We start from the raw sequence: 20,282 nt of genomic DNA, 5'->3' as shown, positions 1-20,282 counted from the left end.
GATGTCACAGGTGTCATTGATGCCAAGCTGGGTGATAGCTGGTGTGTCAGACCAGTGCGGTGCCTATTCTAATTCGAGGTCCTCATTGTCCCAGGCCAGTGTCTCATCCCGACCCCCGCTTCTCTTTTCAGGCACCTGGACACGTCCTTACTGGCCACTTTATGTCCCCAGGGCCATTCTTCTGGGTGCTCTGTCCCTGAAGCTCATGTCACCAGGGTTATACAAAAGGCTGGCCATTCCCTCCCTCCACTAACTGTCCCCTAGCATGGGCAGCGGGGGACATGACATGCTGGACAGACCACGCTAGAGCCTTGCAGGAGAAATGGGAAACGCTTTATTACATAAAGCAAGGCGCGGCGGTTTGAGGACAGACATGGCATGGTGGTCTCACCCTAAACGGCCGACTCACCAACACAGACGGACGGACAGCACAGAAAGGTTCAGACAAGCGGCTACAAGCGTTTAATGGCGCAGCGTCACCGTCCGCCCGCTTATCATCCCCACCCCTGCCCCTGACGGTGCCACTGGTGATGGGTGGGAGTCGAACACAGAGAATGAAGCGAGTTGCCATGTCCATTGCGGAGCAGACCTGCCCGGACCGAGGAGCCCGCCACCCCGAGCTCACGCCGCTCACAGCAGGTCACCAAGCAGGAAGGCACAGCTGTCACACAGTGTAGACGTGAGTCTGGAAGCAGCCTGGACGATATGGGGGGGGCCACCTTCTGAACCCGGGACCCCCGGACGCCTGCCAGGGGGGCTGCTAAAAGTCACTTGGCCCAAAGATGAGGAAGAGAGATAGAGGAGGAGAAGAAGAGAAGGAGGAGGAAGAGGAAGAGTTCTTCTGGCACTGTGCCACTCTCGCTCCTCCGGGTGGTCCCCATGGCTGCGATTTCCATTTTATTTGCACCAAGAAATAAAAATTCAAAGTAAACTCAACACTAGCAGGTAGAATGCTGGGAGATCATGAAGCTGTTGAAAGCCGTTTCCCTCTGCCGTGCACCTTCTCCAGAAGACGAGTCTGAGGGTCTGCCTTGAGCTGGTCATCGAGGTCAGGCGTGGTGGCGGCTCCCCCGGTCCGCGTGTCGAGTCCACCACTCGGGCTATGTGAGGATGTTGGCGATGAAGTCATAGAACCGCTTGGAGTACTGCTCTGGATTGACGGTGGAGATCTCGGCGCCAGCCTGCAAGACACAGAGACGTGGAGGGTTACCCATCAGAGGTGCCAATGCCCTGCACCATGTAATAAAAAACATCAATGGTGGCCAGCGGTTGAGCATCGGTGACATCAAAGAGGCAACGGGAATGGGCTGAACAGGAGCCTGCCCTGAAGGGGGCACCAAATGGGATATTACCAAGTTAGGTATGGTGCCCCCTGTGGGTGGAGGGGCACAATTCTTACCTAGGACTGGCACCTCCTGCAAGATTAATGATGACCCCTGCTCAAGGAATGGCATGCAGCTTAGTTTATGATGGTACCCCCCACTGGATTAATGAGATTTTATTTAGTTAGCTGGCATATTACCTCACTGTGACCAATGCCCTCTGCGGGTGCAATGACATATTACTTACCCAGGAATGGCAAATAACACCCCATCCAGAATTAATGAGATGTGACTTAGCCAAAGATGATGACCCTCGAAGATAGAATGGCGGCCTCTAAAGGTGGATTGGCACAACGCTTATCTATAAATGGCATCCCTGTAGGATTAATGGCATGCCACATGGGTAGGAAAGGTGCCCTCTAAAGGTGGAATGGCACCCCCTGTGGGTTTAATGAGATGTTATTTATCTAGGGATGGCACCCCCTGCCGGCTGGAGCATAGGACACATTGACAACACATCTGTGAGTCTTTCAGAGATGGCAGAGGGCAAACCAAAGACCCATCACGGCTCATGTCCGACGACTCTGTGAGTGACCCGAACACTTCACGCCTTATTCGTCTTTAAAATGAAAAGAAGCCCCCAGGTCGGGTGACACCTGAAGTGGTGAAGGACACCAAGGATGATATAGAAACCCTCCATGCATTTTCAATGGTGGGCAAATTCCAGAAGGCACCAAATGTTGTCCCTTTGTATAAAAAGGCGGTTTGTGCCAGCATGAGCTCCTACTGGCCACATAGTGTAATTACATCTCAGGTGGATTAACAGAAAGTACGGAGAACCACAAGACGAGGACGGGCACATCAGTGAACATCTGGTGTGGTTAGATTGTGTGAAGTGCTGTCAAGAGGGGCAGAAGGAGTCCAATGAAGAAACATGAGAGGTCAGAGAACCAAAAAACAAAATAAATTCAGGGAGAAGTGGGAACACAAAACCTGACTGAATAACAAAGATGGCGGTGAGTGTAACAGAGGGGGGTACACATTTAATAGTCAGGATGGACAGAACAGGAAAGGAGGATTTAACAGAATTTAAACACAAGTCCTCTTCATTTGTTTGATGAGCCCCATCTTAGTGAGGACATCTGGCTTCACCTGGAGAGCATTAAGGAAAGGGGCCTTACTGTAGGAGTGTGTTAAAGACCACCCAATGCAGAAAGTCACTTCAACACACATCATGTTAGTCATATTAAAGAGAGTTAGGGGGGATATTATAGTCATGGGGGGCGTTAACTACCTGAATATTAACTGAGATAGCCTTACAGATGGAGGAGCACAAGAGCAGGAGTTTGTAGACGTAATCAGTGACTGTTTGTGAACTCAGTAAGTTAAAGAGCCAACACGGGGTGAAGCCTGTCTGGATTTAGTGTTCTGTAATAATCAGGATGAACTGAGGGGGTCAAGGTGATTGGACCATGAGGGTCACATGACCAGAATGTAATAAGAGTTCTCAGTATTTTATAAGAGTGCAGATACAAAGAATGAATTTATCAAGTCGAAGTTTGGTAGGACAAATTTGAGGAAATGCGGCAAAGTCTAAGGAGGGTGGACAGGCAGAAGATTTTAATTGTGGAGACAGTTGAGGAGCAGTGGAGCAGATTTCAAAATGTCTGACATGTCATGCAGGACAGGAACAAACTTACATCTGGAATTAATAGGAAATTAAAAAAAAAACTGTGCAGTGGGTTAATAAAGGGTTAAAAAAGAATCTACAAAGGAAAAACAGACAAATGAAACATATAAGACGAATAACTACAAAGTGAATCATGGGGTGTATGAGAACAGGAGGGCAACCAATAAGAAGAAGATCAGGGAGGCTAGAAGACACTTGGAGAGGAATAGCAGATGAGGAGACAGACGACCATAAGAGACTCTTAATAGTAAGAGAAGAGTCAAGGAGGAGGTGAAGAGCATCAGGAATAGTAAAGGAGGATTAAAAGAAACAGACAGGGAGATAGCAGATGAGCTAATGAGGTCCTCACAAGTGGATAACCTCAGAGCAGTAACAGGGACTACTAAGGAGGTGCTGAGGGATTTAGAAATTATAAAGAGAGAGACGAGCAGCTGAGATTAAAGAGGCTGACATCACACAAATCACCAGGAGCAGATCAGATGTACCACCGAGTTCTTAAGGAGGCCAGCGAGTTCAGATAGAAAACCTGACACAGATGTATAGGAAGTCACTGAGCACTGGAGAGACTCTGAAGGACTAGAAAATGACAAATATCATCACGTTATATAAAAAGGGTGACAGGGCAGAGCCAATCAACTACAGGCCAGTGAGCTTAACGGACATCACAGGAACATTAATGGAAGGAATTATTAAGGAGAAGATGGGGCAACACCTGGCAAGGACAGGACAGTCAGCACGGGCTCAGACGAGGGAGGTTGTGTTTTACTAACAGGCTGGAATTCTATGAGGAGAAACAAAAGGATACGAGCAGAGAGGAGCAGATGAGATTATTGTTGTGGACTTTCAGAGAGCATTTGATGAGGTGCCACATGAGAGGGTGGGCATCAAACTAAAAGAAGTGGCAGTTCAGGGTGTGGGGTGTTGATGGGTACAGAATTGGCACAGGAAGCAGAGGGTGATGGTGTGAGGAACCTCCTCAGAACTGGGTGATGTTAAGAGCAGTGACCAGCAGGGGGCACTGGTGGGGTTGCTGCTATTTTAAAAACTATAAATGATTTAGACAGGAATATAAGGAACAAGCTGGTGAAGTGTGCAGATGATACTAGATAGGTGGATCAGCAAATAATTGAGAATCCACTGAATTATTTCAGAAGGGAGAATTGATCCATCCATCCATTATCCAACCCGCTATATCCTAACTACAGGGTCACGGGGGTCTGCTGGAGCCAATCCCAGCCTACACAGGGCACAAGGCAGGGAGCAAACCGGGGCAGGGTGCCAGCCCACCGCAGGTAAAGAATTACACATAGGAAGTCAAAAATGTGAGGTCCGAGTACACAATGGGCGTTCAGAAACTCAAGAGTCCACCTTATGAGGAGGATTTAGGAATCGTAGTGGACTCTAAGCTATCAACTTCCAGTCAGTGTTGAGAGGCCATTAAGAAGGCTAACAGAATGTCAGGTTATATAGCGCCTTGATGTGTGGAGTACAAGTCACAGGAGGTTCTACTCCAGCTTTATAACACACTGGTGAGGCCTCATCTGGAGTCCTAGGGGCAGTTTGGGTCTCCATAAAGACATAGCAGCAATAGAGAAGATCCAGAGAAGAGCAACTGGGCTGATTCAGGACTACAGGGGATGACAGATGAAGACTCAAAGAGCTGAGCCTTCACAGAGATGAAGAGGAGACCTGACTGAAGTGTTTAAAATGATGAAGTGAATTAGTCCAGTGGGTCAAGACGGTGACTTTAAAATGAGGTCCTCAAGAACACAAGGACACCGTTGGGAACTTCACCCTTCACATTAGGAAGTTTTTCTTCACACAGAGAACCCCAGATACATGGAGTAAGTGACCAAGTAGTGTGGTGGACAGGAGGACTTCAGGGGCCTTCAGAACTCGACTTGATGTTATTATAGAAGAGTTAAGTGGGCAGGACTGGTGAGTTTTGGTGGGCCGAGTTGTCTACTCTCGCCCCGATTGTTCTTCTGTGTATTCTTCTTCAGTTGTTCCTCTCCTCCGGCCTTCGTTGTCTTTTTTTGGTACCACGTAGACTAAAGCTGCACACAGAGCTCCATCTGAGGAGGCCTCACTAGTGTATGTGTGTTATCAGCATAAGCACCATGGACTTGTTCTTCACATATCAGGGGCACCACATCACACCAGCCCTCCTGGTCAGGTCTGCCCGCTGTGCGCCTGTAGATGATAACCAGTCCACTCCTTTTCATGAGATGGACCTTCAAGTTTCAGATCTCCCATTGTGTATCCAAGCCTGACTTTTCAGATCTGCCCACTCCTGTGGGCTCTCGAGACCCCTCTAATCATTTAGCCGACTTACCTGTAGTTGAGGGTCACCCTCATACCTGGCCAGTTCGTTATTTATATTCTTTTTAGGTTTGTCACTAATTTGATGTGATGCTGGTCTAAGCCCTTAGAGAAAAAGTCCAGTGTAAACCTCAAAACACCTCCAGGTGGTCTCGGGTGAAACCAAACGTCAACGTGACGCCATTTGTCCTGAAGAGAGGGGACATGTTAAAATGCTGAAGTGCAGGAATCCCCGGAGGTGGAAGGTGACAAGACCGCATGAGCACCAATTGTCCCAATAGAACAGTGCAGTCCACTACGATGGGCAGCGACAGGTGTGGTCCGAAGAGCCCCACTTATCACGACGGCCCACTTACCCCGTGCTTGACTGTCTTGGCGGCATGGGCGGCCTTCTTTTTTGCATCATAATGAGTGAGGATGTCAATTATTGCCATAAAGTAGACTTCCTTCCTTGGGGCATCTGTAAAAAAAATTAAAAAAATAAAAAAGTACAATGTGCCACTTTAGTGCCCTCAGTCATCATTCAGTTCCAGAGGTGTGTCCCCCACGGGGCTGCTCTCCCGTCACCCACTCTACTTACTCTCGTGACTCTTAATGGCATAGACGTCAATTGTGGGGTCAAACTCGCCAGGAAGCAGGGGCTTGGAACTGCTCAGAGTGTTGCCGGGACTGTCGGGTGGCGTGCCCACGGGGTGGGTGCCGTCGCTTTCGGCATCTTCCTCTCCGTCATTCTCCTCCAATTCCACCTCCTCTTGCTCAGCTTTCTCGACATCATGAATGCCAACGAGTAGACTGTAGTCCATCAGCTTCATCTGGGCCAAGAACTGATAGAGGTGGGAGGACATCAACATTAAACAAGGAAGGCAGACGGGACCCCAGAGTCCTTCTTTAAAACTGCAAGTAACCACAACAGCCAGACCCCACTGCCATGGCACATACCCGCTGCCCAGGATGAGAGCAGCAAAGATCTTGACCTTATTGAGCACCCTGAACATTTGAGATGGCACCAGTCACTCGTGTTCATCTGCCAGCGTCTCCACAAGTCCTGCCTCACATGTATTATGGTGCCACCTCTTGTGTCACATGTGTCAAATACAGTCATATGAAAAAGTTTGGGACCCCCTGTCAGCCTGCATAATAATTGACTCTCCTTTCAACAATAAAGATATCAGTGGTCTGTCTGTCATCTCCTAGGAGTACTGCAGTGTTTTCTGAACAAAGATTTTCAGTGACGCAGTATTTAGTTGTATGAAATTAAATCAAATGTGAAAAACTGGCTGTGCACAAATGTGGGTCCCCTTGTCATTGTGCTGATTTGAATGCCTGTCACTGCTCAATGCTGATTGGTTGATGAGCTCATTAAGCCTTGAGCTTCATAGACCGGTGTGTCCATCATGAGATATAAAGATATTTAAGGTGGTCAATTACAAGTTGGGCTTCCTTCCCTTTGACTCTCCGCTGAAGAGTGACAGCATGGGATCCTCAAAGCAACTCTCCAAAGATCTGAAAACAAAGATTGTTGAGTCTCCTGGTTTAGGGGAAGGCTACAAAAAGCCATTTCAGAGGTTTAAACTGTCAGTTTCAACTGGAAGGAATGGAATCAGGAAATGGAAGGCCACAGGCACAGTTGCTGTTAAACCAGCAGGTCTGGCAGGCCAAGAAAAATACAAGAGCGGCATATGAGCAGGATTGTGAGAATGGTGACAGACAACCCACAGATCACCTCCAGAGACCTGCAAGAACATCTGGCTGCAGATGGTGTATCTGTACATCGTTCTACAATTCAAACATCTGCATGGCAGGGTGATGAGAAGAAGCCCTTTCTGTACTCACACCACAAACAGAGTCGCTTGTTGTATGCCAATGCTCATTTAGACAAGTCAGATTCATTTTGGAACAAAGTGCTTTGGACTGATGAGACACAAATTGAGTTATTTGGTCAGAACAAAAAGCGCTTTGCATGGTGGAAGAAGAACATCGCATTCCAAGTAAAACACCTGCTACCTACTGTCAAATTTAGTGGAGGTCCCATCATGCTGTGGGGCTGTGTGGCCAGTTCAGGGACTGGGGGCCTTGTTAAAGTCTAGGGTCGGATGAATTCAACCCAATATCAACAAATTCTTCAGGATAATGTTCAAGCATCAGTCACAGAGTTGAAGTTACGCAGGGGTTGGATATTCCAACAAGACAATGACCCAAAACACAGTTGGAAATCTACAAAGACATTCATGCGGAGGGAGAAGTACAATGTTCTGGAATGGCCGTCACAGTCCCCTGACTTGAATATCATCGGAAATCTATGGGATGATTTGAAGCAGGCTGTCCATCAAATTGAACTGAACTGGAGAGATTTGGTATGAAGAATGGTGAACAATACCTCCATCCAGAATCAGACACTCATCAGAGGCTATAGGAGGACAGCGTCTAGAGGACAAAAGGAGGCTCAACTAAGTATTGATGTCATATCTCTGTTGGGGTGCCCACATTTATTCACCTGTCTAATTTTGTTATGATGTATATTGCATATTTTCTGTTAATCCCATAAACTTAATGTCACTGCTGAAATCCTACTGTGTCCATAAGGCAGGTCAGATATTAAAAGGAAGTTCAGCCAACGAGAAACAAAAATCCAAAGAATTAAGAGGGGGTCCCAAACTTCTTCATATGACTCTGTGACTCACTCAGGATATCCAGCCATTTTCTGAACACTGGCTGTTAAAATGAGTTTTAGGCAGGAAGGTGCCAACAGAGGGCGCCAGTCTGTGCCAGTCAAGGTCCTACCTGAAGTGTAAAGAAGAGCCATTAGAGCGCCTTTGGGGTATCGACTCCTGCTCTTGTGTTCTTTAAAATATTCACATCTGAAAGTGACCACGACGGAGACCTCCTTGAATGGGATGTGTGGGGCAGTTAAAGAGGCAAACGGTGGCACCAGTGGCTGAGGTGAGCCAGTCACATGTCTGCTACCCTGCACTTCCTGCCAGCGCCTTTGGGGTGAAGTGTTAGGTGAATGGTACTGAGTCTTGGACTTCTGGCCGTTCTGATGGCCTTCTTAGACTTACAGAGGGCCAGTGTGTTCAGTTTCTGTCAGGTTGCATTCCTCTAAACAGCCAAAGTCACATCTGTCACTGAAGGGCACTATACAAAAATAAGCTAAACTGAATGTGGCAGTGGTGGGTGGCTAAAGCTGGTCCATGCCAGGGGCATCAACTCTCAGAACAGATGGGAGAAGGGCAGAGGTCACCGAAATGGCAGACAAACAGACTTCAGCGAAGGACGATGAGAACAACAGCAGACTTCTCACCTCCACGTCCTTTCTTAATTTCTCACAGAACATCTTCTTGTTGTTCTCGTCGATGTAAATCTTCTGCCCGTCGTTTATGAAGTCGTTGTCCTTGAACGTTGGCAACTCTTTGGCCTGTTGGGTGCAAAAAAAAAAACAGAGATGGTCAAACTGTTGAAGAACAAAAGATGGGACCCTGTGAGTGTGAAGAGCAGGTGACAGGCCACTACTGCACACCACCTACGATGGGGACAGCCACACACAGACGAGACACAAAGCATGATGGGAACCCGGCTGGGCTGGGCTGGGCAGGTCACTCCATGGCCGCCAATGAGATGTCCAGTTGCAGGCCAACAACAAGCCGCGGGTGATTTAATGGATGACTCAGTGGTGCCCCCTAGGGTCCCAGGAGGCAATGAGAGACCTGGACAAGCACAAGGTGAAGAGACAGAGCCACACGGGTGGCCGACACTTAGTGTTTGTTCTTTATGACCGTTTATTTTTGTCAAAATTATTTTGTGGCTTACATAACCACATTTGTATTTCTTTAAATGTTGTTCTTTATTTCATATTTTCTAATCATGTGGATGTTTGTTTCTGTTTTGTATGCTAATTTAGTGTGTCACATGTCTGGTGGGCGGGGATGATGCTGATGGGCCGTCCCCTCCCCCGCACGACTCCCTGCTCCGCTGAGCCCTTCGCTTTCTCGACTGTGCGTTCGGAGGTCAGCCACTGAATCGTCACAAGTCCCCACTTTGCTACTCATTATTGGCTTTGGATTCTGAATTAAGGGCTGAATTTAATTGGCTCGCCTGTATTTGTGACTCCTGTCATTATTGTTTTTTATTTTCTGTATTTTTGAAATCAAACCCTCAAATTATTTTAAGAAACTCTGATGTGTTATTTGGGGACAGGTTTTTTTTTTGTTTTTTTACAGTTTCCCCCTCCCTTCCTTGAATTTTGGCCTGTGCAGGTCATGAAGCCTGCACCTCTGGTTTGGGACCGGGCTCATTTACCTTCTAGGCCTCGTAACAAGTGGACTAAACAAAAGAAGATGGAATTCAAAACTGCCTTGGGGAGCAACAACACACACACACACACATGGCCATATATGAACACATGAAGACTGTCACATACACCAATGCAGTGAGACTCAGGGTCACATCGTGTCACGTGTTTTTTCCCAGCACCACGCTCACCGATGGCTCGAAAATTCTCATTTTTCCAACTCCATGCAATAAGCTCTCCAATTTTATTAAACACAACTGTTTAGTTTTTTGGGGTCAAGGGGTTTCTCTTCATTCCCCTCTCCCTCTGAACTGTGCAGGCCACAAAGCCTGCTGCTCAAGTTTGGGACCGGGTCATCTTCATTACCAGGCTGTTTTTGGGTTTTGTGTACCCCTAAGAACGATCTGTGGAAAGTCAGTCAACTTAAAGCTACCGGATCTGATGGCATTAAACCTGAGCTACTGAAGGAGTGCACTGAGCATATGGCACTAGAGCAGGTGACGCCAACAAATGGATAACAAAAAAGAAAGAGTCGTGGGAGTCGGGCTGAACTCGCCTGAGGAAGGGGCAGAACAGGAGGCCACTCAGCAAGCTGAGGACTCTGCTGGACGATGACACCAAGGAGCACCGCCAGTCACCACCTGCGACAATGGCGTTACTCCAAGGATGGCCGTGTGTGGTCGCCCATCGGTCAAGGTGGTCTTGTGCCTCGTGCGTACAGAATGGTACTGAGTGGGCCTGGCAGACATCTTAACAGAGGAGGACGCTCGGTGCCAATGTGATGTGCCAATGCCTGACACCCTGCACTGTGAAATGGTCACGGAGGAGGATGTGCAGTTAGGGCGACTCCTCACGTAGTAAATCACGACACTCATTGATCGACGAGCACATCGGCCTTCGTGTGGGCACATCTGAGCCTTTGGGTCTGCTGCTGCAGCCCTGCAATTTGCTTTGGGCTTAAAAAAGTTTACTTATCAATCTCTCTATTATGTAGCACCTGTCATTTCTATCTATTGTTACAGCGCATCCAGAAAGTATTCCCAGCGCTTCATCTCTGTTTCCACATTTTGTTATGTTACAGCCTTATTCCAAAATGGATTAAATTCTTTTTTCCCCTCAGAATTCTGCACACAACACCCCATAATGACAACATGAAAAAAGTTTACTTGAGATTTTTGTAAATTTATTAAAAATAAAAAAACTGAGAAAGCACATGTACATAAGAATTCACAGCCTTTGCCATGAAGCTCCAAATTGAGCTCAGGTGCCTCCTGTTTCCCCTGATCATCCTTGAGATGTTTCTGCAGCTTCATTGGAGTCCACCTGTGGTAAATTCAGTTGACTGGACATGATTTGGAAAGGCACACACCTGTCTATAGAAGGTCCCACAGTTGACAGTTCATGTCAGAGCACAAACCAAGCATGAAGTCAAAGGAATTGTCTGTAGACCTCCGAGACAGGATTGTCTCGAGGCACAAATATGGGGAAGGTTACAGAAAAATCTCTGCTGCTTTGAAGGTCCCAATGAGCACAGTGGCCTCCATCATCAGTAAGTGGAAGAAGTTCAAAACCACCAGGACTCTTCCTAGAGCTGGCCAGCCATCTAAACTGAGCGATCAGGGGAGAAGGGCCTTAGTCAGGGAGGTGACCAAGAACCCGATGGTCACTCTGTCAGAGCTCCAGAGGTCCTCTGTGGAGAGAGGAGAACCTTCCAGAAGGACAATCATCTCTGCAGCAATCCACCAATCAGGCCTGTATGGTAGAGTGGCCAGACGGAAGTCACTCCTTAGTAAAAGGCACATGGCAGCCCGCCTGGAGTTTGACAAAAGGCACCTGAAGGACTCTCAGACCATGAGAAAGAAAATTCTCTGGTCTGATGAGACAAAGATTGAACTCTTTGGTGTGAATGCCAGGCGTCATGTTTGGAGGAAACCAGGCACCACTCATCACCAGGCCAATACCATCCCTACAGTGAAGCATGGTGGTGGCAGCATCATGCTGTGGGGAACTGGGAGACTAGTCAGGATAAAGGGAAAGATGACTGCAGCAATGTACAGAGACATCCTGGCTGAAAACCTGCTCCAGAGCGCTCTTGACCTCAGACTGGGGCGACGGTTCATCTTTCAGCAGGACAACGACCCTAAGCACACAGCCAAGATATCAAAGGAGTGGCTTCAGGACAACTCTGTGAATGTCCTTGAGTGGCCCAGCCAGAGCTTAGACTTGAATCTGATTGAACATCTCTGGAGAGATCTTAAAATGGCTGTGCACCGACGCTTCCCATCCAACCTGATGGAGCTTGAGAGGTGCTGCAAAGAGGAATGGGCCAAACTGGCCAAGGATAGGTGTGCCAAGCTTGTGGCATCATATTCAACAAGACTTGAGGCTGGAATTGCTGCCAAAGGGGCATCGACAAAGTATTGAGCAAAGGCTGTGAATACTTATGGACATGGGATTTCTCAGTTTTTTTATTTTTAATAAATTTGCAAAAACCTCAAGTAAACTTTTTTCACGTTGTCATTATGGGGTGTTGTGTGTAGAATTCTGAGGAAAAAAATGAATTTAATCCATTTGGGAATAAGGCTGTAACATAATAAAATGTGGACAAAGTGATGAAGCGCTGGGAATACTTTCTGGATGCACTGTATATAGTGCTTTACACTCTATTATATAGTGTCTTTCAATTCTATATATCTATTATATAGTACCTTTCATTTCCATCTATTATATATCTATTATAGAGCACCATTCATTTCTATTATATAGCACCTTTCATTTCCATCTATTGTTAAATAGTGCATTTCACTCTATTATACAGTGCCTTTCATTTCTATCTACCTGTTATATAGTGCCTTACACTCTATTATTGAGCACCTTTCATTTCTATCTCTTATAACCAGTGTATTAGATTAAAACATAATAATAGTAGTAATGAAAAGCTGCCTTGCCACCTGACAGCTGTCGCTCAGACACACACACGCGCCCACGCTCCCTGACGCTCCTCTCGAAGAGCACAAAGACAGAGGGACTCTGAGGTCACATCCCTTACAGGACAGCGCATACAAAGAAAAGTGACATTCCAACACAGCGGTGACAATGCCCACAGACTGCCCTCATGCGATGACGTGCTTTGGAATCTTTTCCGAGGTCTTCCATGAGATTCCGAGAGGTTCATTTTAGATTCATTTTGCGGTTTTCTTGCAAGGGGAGGATTCCGTTCTTTCATTTAAATTCAGTCTCACGTTATTATGCTTGAAATGATTTCGCCGCCACCGCCGCCATTTTGTTTTCTCAGGGCGTGCCCATTTCTGGATGCTTCATTTTCGGTTGCTTTAGCATAACGGAGTAAATGCACCGCCATATTTGGAGTCGACTAATGCGTCTTCACCGGCTCGGAAAGAACACGAAAGTCAAGGGCAGCACATCCAGCCGTCACAAGATGGCCGCCTCCTACCCAATCCCACCGACACTTCTTACAAAACGACAGATGACCGCGGCCCACCAGCCCCTCACGATGCACTTCTATTACGTAAGTCCGTTTTGCTATTTGGGGGCAGAGGTTTCTTACAGGCCCGGCCCACCCCCTCACCTCAGCCTGGCCTGTGTAGGCCCTGAAGCCTGCTTCTCGAGTTTGGGGCCAGGCCGATTGTGTAGCTCTCAGACTGAGTTTTGTGCACGACTACCAAGTGTGTGAGAAGCTGCCTGGTGATGTGACAACTGCAGCCCCCCAAAGCCACATACGGGAGTCTGAAGTGGCTTCCCATGTGGCACAGTAAATACAAAACGAGTGAAGTGACAAGCCAGCGATGCCAAACCCGCGGTCTTACTTTAGAATTGTTTCCCAGATTCCGAGAGGGGTGCGTTACAGCAGATTCCTTTAGGGCTTTTCATGCAATGGAGGACTGTGTTCTTTCATGAGAATTCACTTCTACTTTTGCTTGAAGCGATTTCACGTCTTTGTGTGCCACCATTTCGTTTTGGATGGGCACACCATTATGAGGATGCTTTATTCAACTGATGTCCCTAGCAAGCTGGTTGGTGAATGCACAAGATGGAGGCCTCCTGCCCGATCCTACCGATGACGCTTTTACAAGAGGACAGACGGCCGCGGCCCACCAGTCCCACACAACCCCAAAGAGCAGACAACGAGAACAACAGGCATGTTCAAGTGAGGCAAAAAGAAACAAAGGGCGCCCCCCACTGTGCAATGAGCCATCCGTGGGCACCTCGTTCCTTACGTTTTTGATGGAGCTGTAAAAGCGGGTTGCTGTCTTGACTGTTTGAAGCCGATGGCGCAACTTGGAGCTCTCATCTTGGAAACGGTGCTGCCAAAACAGTGAAGAAGCCTAACTGGTGAAAGAAGAAGAAGAAGAAGAAGAAGGAGGAGAGGAGAAAAAGACGGCACACGGCGCACATGCCAGAGTAGACAGGGCACGGGAAGGGCGACCGGTGCTGGAAGGAAGAGAATGAAGCGCCCACCCTGCTATAGAGGAAGACGAGTCACTGAATGCTGCAGCTCGCCTTTGTGTGGTCACTCTGTGGTCACCGGCCAGTTTGGACCCATCTGAGATGAAAGACTGGCGTCACCTACGGTCCACAACAAGCCCTGGCTGGCAGTAGAGAGGTCCACAGATGGCCTCATCACGGTTTGTCCCCTCCCTGGATGCCCAATGGCGGGCATGGCGATGTTATCAGGTCCTGTCTTCATTCTCTCCCTTTGAGCTTCACCACATGTGTCATGCTGCTTATGGGGGGAGCAATGTGTGCCACACGCAGATGGGTACTGCCAAGCAGCCGGCTGGCTAGTGAAGGGCCTTCTTTCCATGTCTGCTGTCCGTCCCCCAATCAGGGATCCTCCTGACCCCGCCCACCTAATCAGGTTGCTAGGTAACACTAATCCCTAAGACAGTCATGTGACTGGAAGGCCTCTTAGGATTGCTTGGCCGGCCAATTTATTTGGAGACATCTTTGGACCTCTTGTTGGTCGTTCACAGCTGTTTTTCTTTAAAATCGTTCCCCGGCTTCTTCTTTCTATTGCCACCTGTGTCACCTTAAAGGGCGTCACAAAGCTCAGGACAGCACGACGCAGAGATGAGTTGGTGACATACTCACAATGTCCACAGGGGGCAGTAGTTCTAAATGGCCAACGTATTTATGCAGGGCAGGATGGCTGCCTCGATGGGGACGGACAAGGTGTCGTGCAGGACAGCTAGGAAAGAAGACGTCATTGATGGGCAGCATCTGGGCATAATGGAGACCTAAAGCAGTGTAGAAGGTCAGGCAACAAATGACAGAGGACAATGGGGGACAGAAGCAGATGTTGGTGGGGATCAGACGGTAAAAGGAGCACTTGGCACCAGACGGGACACCAGAGTAGGGCAGCGGCCACAAATCAACTAAAAGAAAATTCAATCCAATACTAAAAGGACAATAAAATCCTACAGCAGCCCCCACAAACCAGAAAAATGACAGAATGACGTCCCCAACGTACGCATCACGATGTTCAGGGCGCCACCTCCTGGGGTCTGGACAAGAAAGTGAGAAATGGGAGGGGCAAACGAGCAGCAGGATGGCCAATGAGAAGTCAGGTGTGCAGATAGGAGGAGACGACAGTGGGAGGAGCAAAGGAAAGACTCGACGTCAGCAAGAAGACGTTCACAGGAGGGAATACAAAGGAAGAATCGTAACCAGGAGAGCCAAACGTGGAATGTCACAGATGAAGTGGACGTTTGTCACAAGCGGATCGTGTCACACACACAAGGCAAAGCACTCAAAGCCCATCTGATGTGCGGAGGGAATGGCAGCGGGCAGAGTCTGGCAGCTCAGGATACCCAAATGGCAGAAAACATGAGGAGGCTCAGGAAGTAAAAGCAGGCGTGTGGGAGGAGTCCACCTGAGGGCGTGGCAGAGGTGGAAAGCCAAACTCACGCGATTGGACGACGAGACTGAAGTATGACCACCCAGAGTGGATGCTGCCGCTCTCCATAGGGAGAAATGAGAGAAACTACAATGATTCAGGACCATGGAGAGCAACCAACGAGGAACGCCCAGAGGAGTTCACTTGAAGCAAATGGAGACGAACAGGCGAGACCTTAGGTGAAGGAGTCGGGTGGGACTCTTCAACAAGGACACAGCTGGAAACTGGTTGAGGGCGGATTTCACACAAATGTCAGAAAGTTTACCGTAACACAGAGAACCACGGACACCTGGAATAAGCAACCAAGCGGCGTGGTGGAGAGTCGGACATCAGAGACCTTCAGAACCTGACATGACGTCGTTTGGGAGAAATTAAGTTGGTCTGATTGATTACAACAAGTTGTATTAATGTGCTAATCTGACAAAGTAGTGAAGCCCCTTCTGGAGCACAAAGCTTAAAAAGTCGGGAGAGGAGCAACTCCGTGGATTCAGGACCATGAAGAGCAAACAAAGAGCAGCGAAGCCTTCACAGTTTGAGCCTTTGGGCCGAGGTTGGCATACAGAAGTGATTAAGACGGCCAGAAGGGTGTCAGGTTATACAGCGCCCCCTAGGTGCAAATCATACTTAAGCTATACAACCATTAGGGAGGCCTCGTCTGAACTACTGCATGAAGTTTTGGCCGCCATGTTACAAACAAAACATGGGGGAATTACACGAGAAAACGAAGAGTAGGATTCAGCACCATGGAGAGTAACCAAGTAGGCAAGCTTCAGGACCATAGAGAGAGAGAGGAGGAGGAGGAGGAGAAAGGACTGAAGAAGACGAACCTCGTCTAAGATGAAGAGGTGACAGGAGTGAAGCGTTCGAAATTATGAGAGAAATTAGTAACGTAGATGCCAACTGCTGCTAACAAAGAAATTCTTCAACAAGAACACAGGGGGCGCCAAAGGGAAACTTGTTAAGAAGTTAAGTTTGTTATTGCACAGAGACCCCAGAGACCTTGGGGACTCGACTCCATGTCATTGGGATAGGACTGGCCAGCTTATTGGGCTGAATGGCCCGTTCTTGTCAAAGGGCCCTTTGTACAACTCAGTCAGGCCACGAGCAGCTACCCTCTCGTGGGGTGGCATCACCTGCAGACGTTCACTGCCCATGAGGAGACGTGATGTCGAAGTGCAGTCTTAGGGTCACCAAGTCTTAGCAGCTTTAGACGGTTGTCATTATTTCTGATGTGATCAGTACATGACGGAGTAAACTGGAACAAACTGACTGGGAAAAAGTTAAAGGAAGCACTGACGGGCAGCGAGAAGCAGATGACGGAAGTGGCATCGCACCTCGATAACCTGAAGGCGGCACAAGTGCAGTGCCCATATTTCATCAGAGACCTGGGAGTCGGGTTCTGCACATTGTCTGCGTCATTCCTGTCACCAGGGCCATCTTAAATGCATGGGCACGCAGGGCAATTGCCCACAAGCATAGGGGCCCACGTTTTTTCTTATGCCCGTGTATGTTTCTGTTTTGTTATCAAAACAGGGGGCCCAGTGCTCTACTGTGCCCGGGGGCCTATGATGCCACTAAGATGGCCCTACCTGTCACCTCCTAGGCTCGGCCAGAGTGCGTGTGGCAGTGATGTACCAGGACCCTGCCCAGCTAGAGAGCTCTGAGCTTATGATGCCACCCCCTTTGGCATAAGGCGGCTCGTTGTGAAATGTTAACGCAGGGCTGCCTGTACGCCATCAGTGGACCCCATGATGCATTTCTTTGCATCCCGTGAGCTGCCATTATCTCCATGTGGCCCCCCCTTGCTTACGCTCCTCTTCTTTTGCTCTTTGATAGAACAGCACAATTTGGCAGTTGGCAGCTCTGTGACAAGGACAAAGAGGCCACCGCTGCCCATTTCCTGTGCTCAAGTGACTGCTCACCAGGCCAGGCGTGTCTACGATTGTCCCCTAAAGATGGACATTCCTGGTATCCCGTATTGCTGCCCCTCCTCGTCACAGACATCTCCTCCACTTGGCTCTGTGAAGGGGGGTTGAAAAAGTCCCACCGAAATTAGGCAAATTGGGGAGTCAGCGGTCACTTCACAGACCCCCAAAGTCCCTGAGATGTCTCCTGTGCCTCAAAGTTGGCTGAACTTTGGCCTTGTGGTGGGGAACCCCATAAAGTGCCCTGCACACATAATAGACAGGACAAGTCACACCACGGCTGCCCCCAAAAACAGGAGAAGGGCACCGGCCAGACAGAAGGAGAAGAGAAAAGAGGAGCGAGTTGGGTGGGCCGGGTGGGCGAGGAGAGAAGAGTTGTGGGGAGACAAAGAAAGGACGAGGCCCCTCCAGCTCTTCGGTGTCTGCAGGAGGACGCCGCGCTCTTACCTTTTCTTTATCACTGGCCTCTCGAGCCACCGTGGAGCCCTGAAACACACAAAAGCAAAAAGACAAGAGTTGAGTAGAGCGCCACCTGGAGGTCGGCGACACACACGCAGCGCTGCCACAGCAAGGACGCCCTCACAAATGATGTCATGAAGAGTTTCTAAATCTTGAACACGCGACCTTCGAAAGCAGTCAAAATTAAAGCCGATCCATGTTGAGTGTGCCCACCTGTCAAAATTCAAATATGGGTCCATGATGTGGCATTTGTCACGCCATAATGTGGCCTTTGTCTCATTTGCTGTGGTCATCCCACACAGCGTCCATGATGAGGACATCAGGGCTCTGGGAAGGAGATACGCAGCCAGCAGGGGGCACCTTTAAAAAATGCAGCCACACTGGAGCCCACATGGCACCATTGGCGCACAGTCAGACCCTCCACGTCGCCATCTTCACATGTGCCAGCCTTCAATTCAGTTTTCCCCCCTCATCAAGCAGCACTTGGAATGAAAGCAGGACTTTAGGAATTGTTACAAAGGTAAAAATAAACTGGAATCTCCCATTGACACCAGTAATTCCAGCCTGGGGTCTTCTTGGCCCGGTGAGAGCAGCCTAACCCCCCCGGAGGTCTGGATTTTCTCTGCTGTTCTTCACTGTGGGTCCTCTCAGGCTCTGCCAGGTTGGATGGAGACCACCGGTGTTCAGCTGTTTTCAGGTGTCCCTCCAGATTTGGCTCAAGTCCAGCCCACTCAAGGACATCCTCAGAGTTGAGAATTGTCCCAAAGCCCATTTGGAGGACCAGAGCAATCTGAGCAGGTTTTCATTAAGGAGGTCTCCGTGTTTTGCTCTGTTCAGCTTTCCCTTGACCCTGACTAGTCTCCCAATCTCCCCCACAGCATGATGCTGCCACCACCAAGCTTCACCCTGGCACAAGGGATGAGTGGTGCCTGGTTTTCTCCACACAGTTCACTTAGTCATGGTATCGTCATACCACAGGATATTCTATCTCACAGTCTGAAGGTCCTTTAGGTGTTTCCATGCATTTCCTGGCCACTCTGCCATGAAGCCCAGATTAGTGGAGTGTTGCAGTGGTGGGTTTTCCTTCTGGAAGTTTCTCCCATCTCCACGTGTTCTTTGGAGCGATCATCAGGTTCTTGGTCACCTTCTCTCCTGATTGTTCATTTTAGCTGGGTGCTCAGCTCAAGGTGGAGGTGTGCTTGTCCCAGACTTCTTCCATTTAAGAACGATGGAGACCACTGAGCTCATGGGAACCTTCAGTGAAGCAGCTGTCCCCAGACCTGAGCCTCGACACCAGGCAGGTCCTTCAACCTCATGGTCATGGCTTGATTTCTGGTCACCAGTGGACCTTCTATAGACAGGTAGGCGCTATATAAATAATGTTTTATTATTAGGTGTGTGCCTTTCCTAATCTGTCTGGACCACAGGGGGAGTCCAAACAAGGTGCAGAAACATCTTGACAATGACAAAAGACAAGGACACACCTGAGGCAAAGCAAAGGGGCAGGACACTCACGTCATTACAGCTTTGGTTTTGTCATTCCGAGTGTTGCTTGATGAGGGGAAAAAAATTAATTGAAATGATTTGAGCCCAAAGAAGGGAAAGTGAAGGGTCTGAGAACTTGGGAGTCTGGTGTGTGTCCCACCCCGAGGCTGAGACACGAGGACAACGCAACTGAGGGGCCGAGGACACAACTCGCTTGAATGGCGGCCTTCGAACAGCACGATGTCATCAGCGGGGTCTTCGGTGACTGGGGGGGAGCTGGAGGTACTCTCTTTGGGGACGTCTGTCCATTTTGTCAGGCCTGCCTTACTTAAAGCTGTGACCTGGCATTGCCCACTTTGCTGTGTTTTGGCACTGTCAGGCCATCTCTTTAATGTACCTTCACGCCTGCTCAAGTGTCCGTTCTTCTCGTTGGGCCACTGCAGGTCCTGAGTGACCCAGTCATAACAGAGCTTCTTTGTTTTTGTCACTTGTGCCAATTTGCCCGATTCCTTGTAAGCAGGTCTTGGATCAAACCAGAAATTCCACCTCTTGAAGGACAATCGCCACCTTACCAGTCTTAGACAGGAGATGCTGAATGCTCCTACACCTCTAATGAACCAAGTTAGTACACCAAGTGACATGGCACATTAGCACAGATGACAATAATTATGTGGCAGTGCTACAATAACTCCAACCCCCCCAATGTAGACAAAAGGTTTAACATTGGATCACATGGACCACCTGGCACTCCTTCGGGTCTGCTCCTGTTCCTCTGGTGGCCCTTCATGAGCTTCTTAACAAGTGTCACTGCGTCCCCAAACCTCTAACATTATAGGACTGGTGGTCTGGGGTTGAGTATGTCCAGCAAGTTCAC

General features: G+C 48.6%; 1 protein-coding gene across 2 annotated transcripts in view; it reads right to left on the bottom strand.

Moving 5' to 3' along the window:
• Window positions 1–317: 317 nt before the first annotated feature.
• pip4k2aa (phosphatidylinositol-5-phosphate 4-kinase, type II, alpha a) overlaps window positions 318–20,282 on the bottom strand; it is a 38,609-nt gene continuing 18,644 nt past the window's right edge. Inside the window, exons 6-11 of one of the 2 annotated variants that reach the window (XM_028803355.2) lie at window positions 17,912–17,950; window positions 13,861–13,947; window positions 8,636–8,749; window positions 5,915–6,158; window positions 5,691–5,794; window positions 318–1,181 (exon numbers count right to left, since the gene is read on the bottom strand). In XM_028803355.2, the coding sequence (XP_028659188.1) occupies window positions 1,101–1,181; window positions 5,691–5,794; window positions 5,915–6,158; window positions 8,636–8,749; window positions 13,861–13,947; window positions 17,912–17,950 (669 nt within the window). In that variant the 3' untranslated portion in view covers window positions 318–1,100. The remainder of the gene's footprint in view (window positions 1,182–5,690; window positions 5,795–5,914; window positions 6,159–8,635; window positions 8,750–13,860; window positions 13,948–17,911; window positions 17,951–20,282) is intronic. The other variant, XM_028803356.2, reaches the window with a different exon arrangement.

This window comes from Erpetoichthys calabaricus, chromosome 6 (assembly GCF_900747795.2).
Source record: "Erpetoichthys calabaricus chromosome 6, fErpCal1.3, whole genome shotgun sequence".
NCBI lineage: Eukaryota > Metazoa > Chordata > Cladistia > Polypteriformes > Polypteridae > Erpetoichthys > Erpetoichthys calabaricus.
Note: the sequence above shows the minus strand (reverse complement) of the source record. Positions and strands in the feature narration are given on the sequence as shown.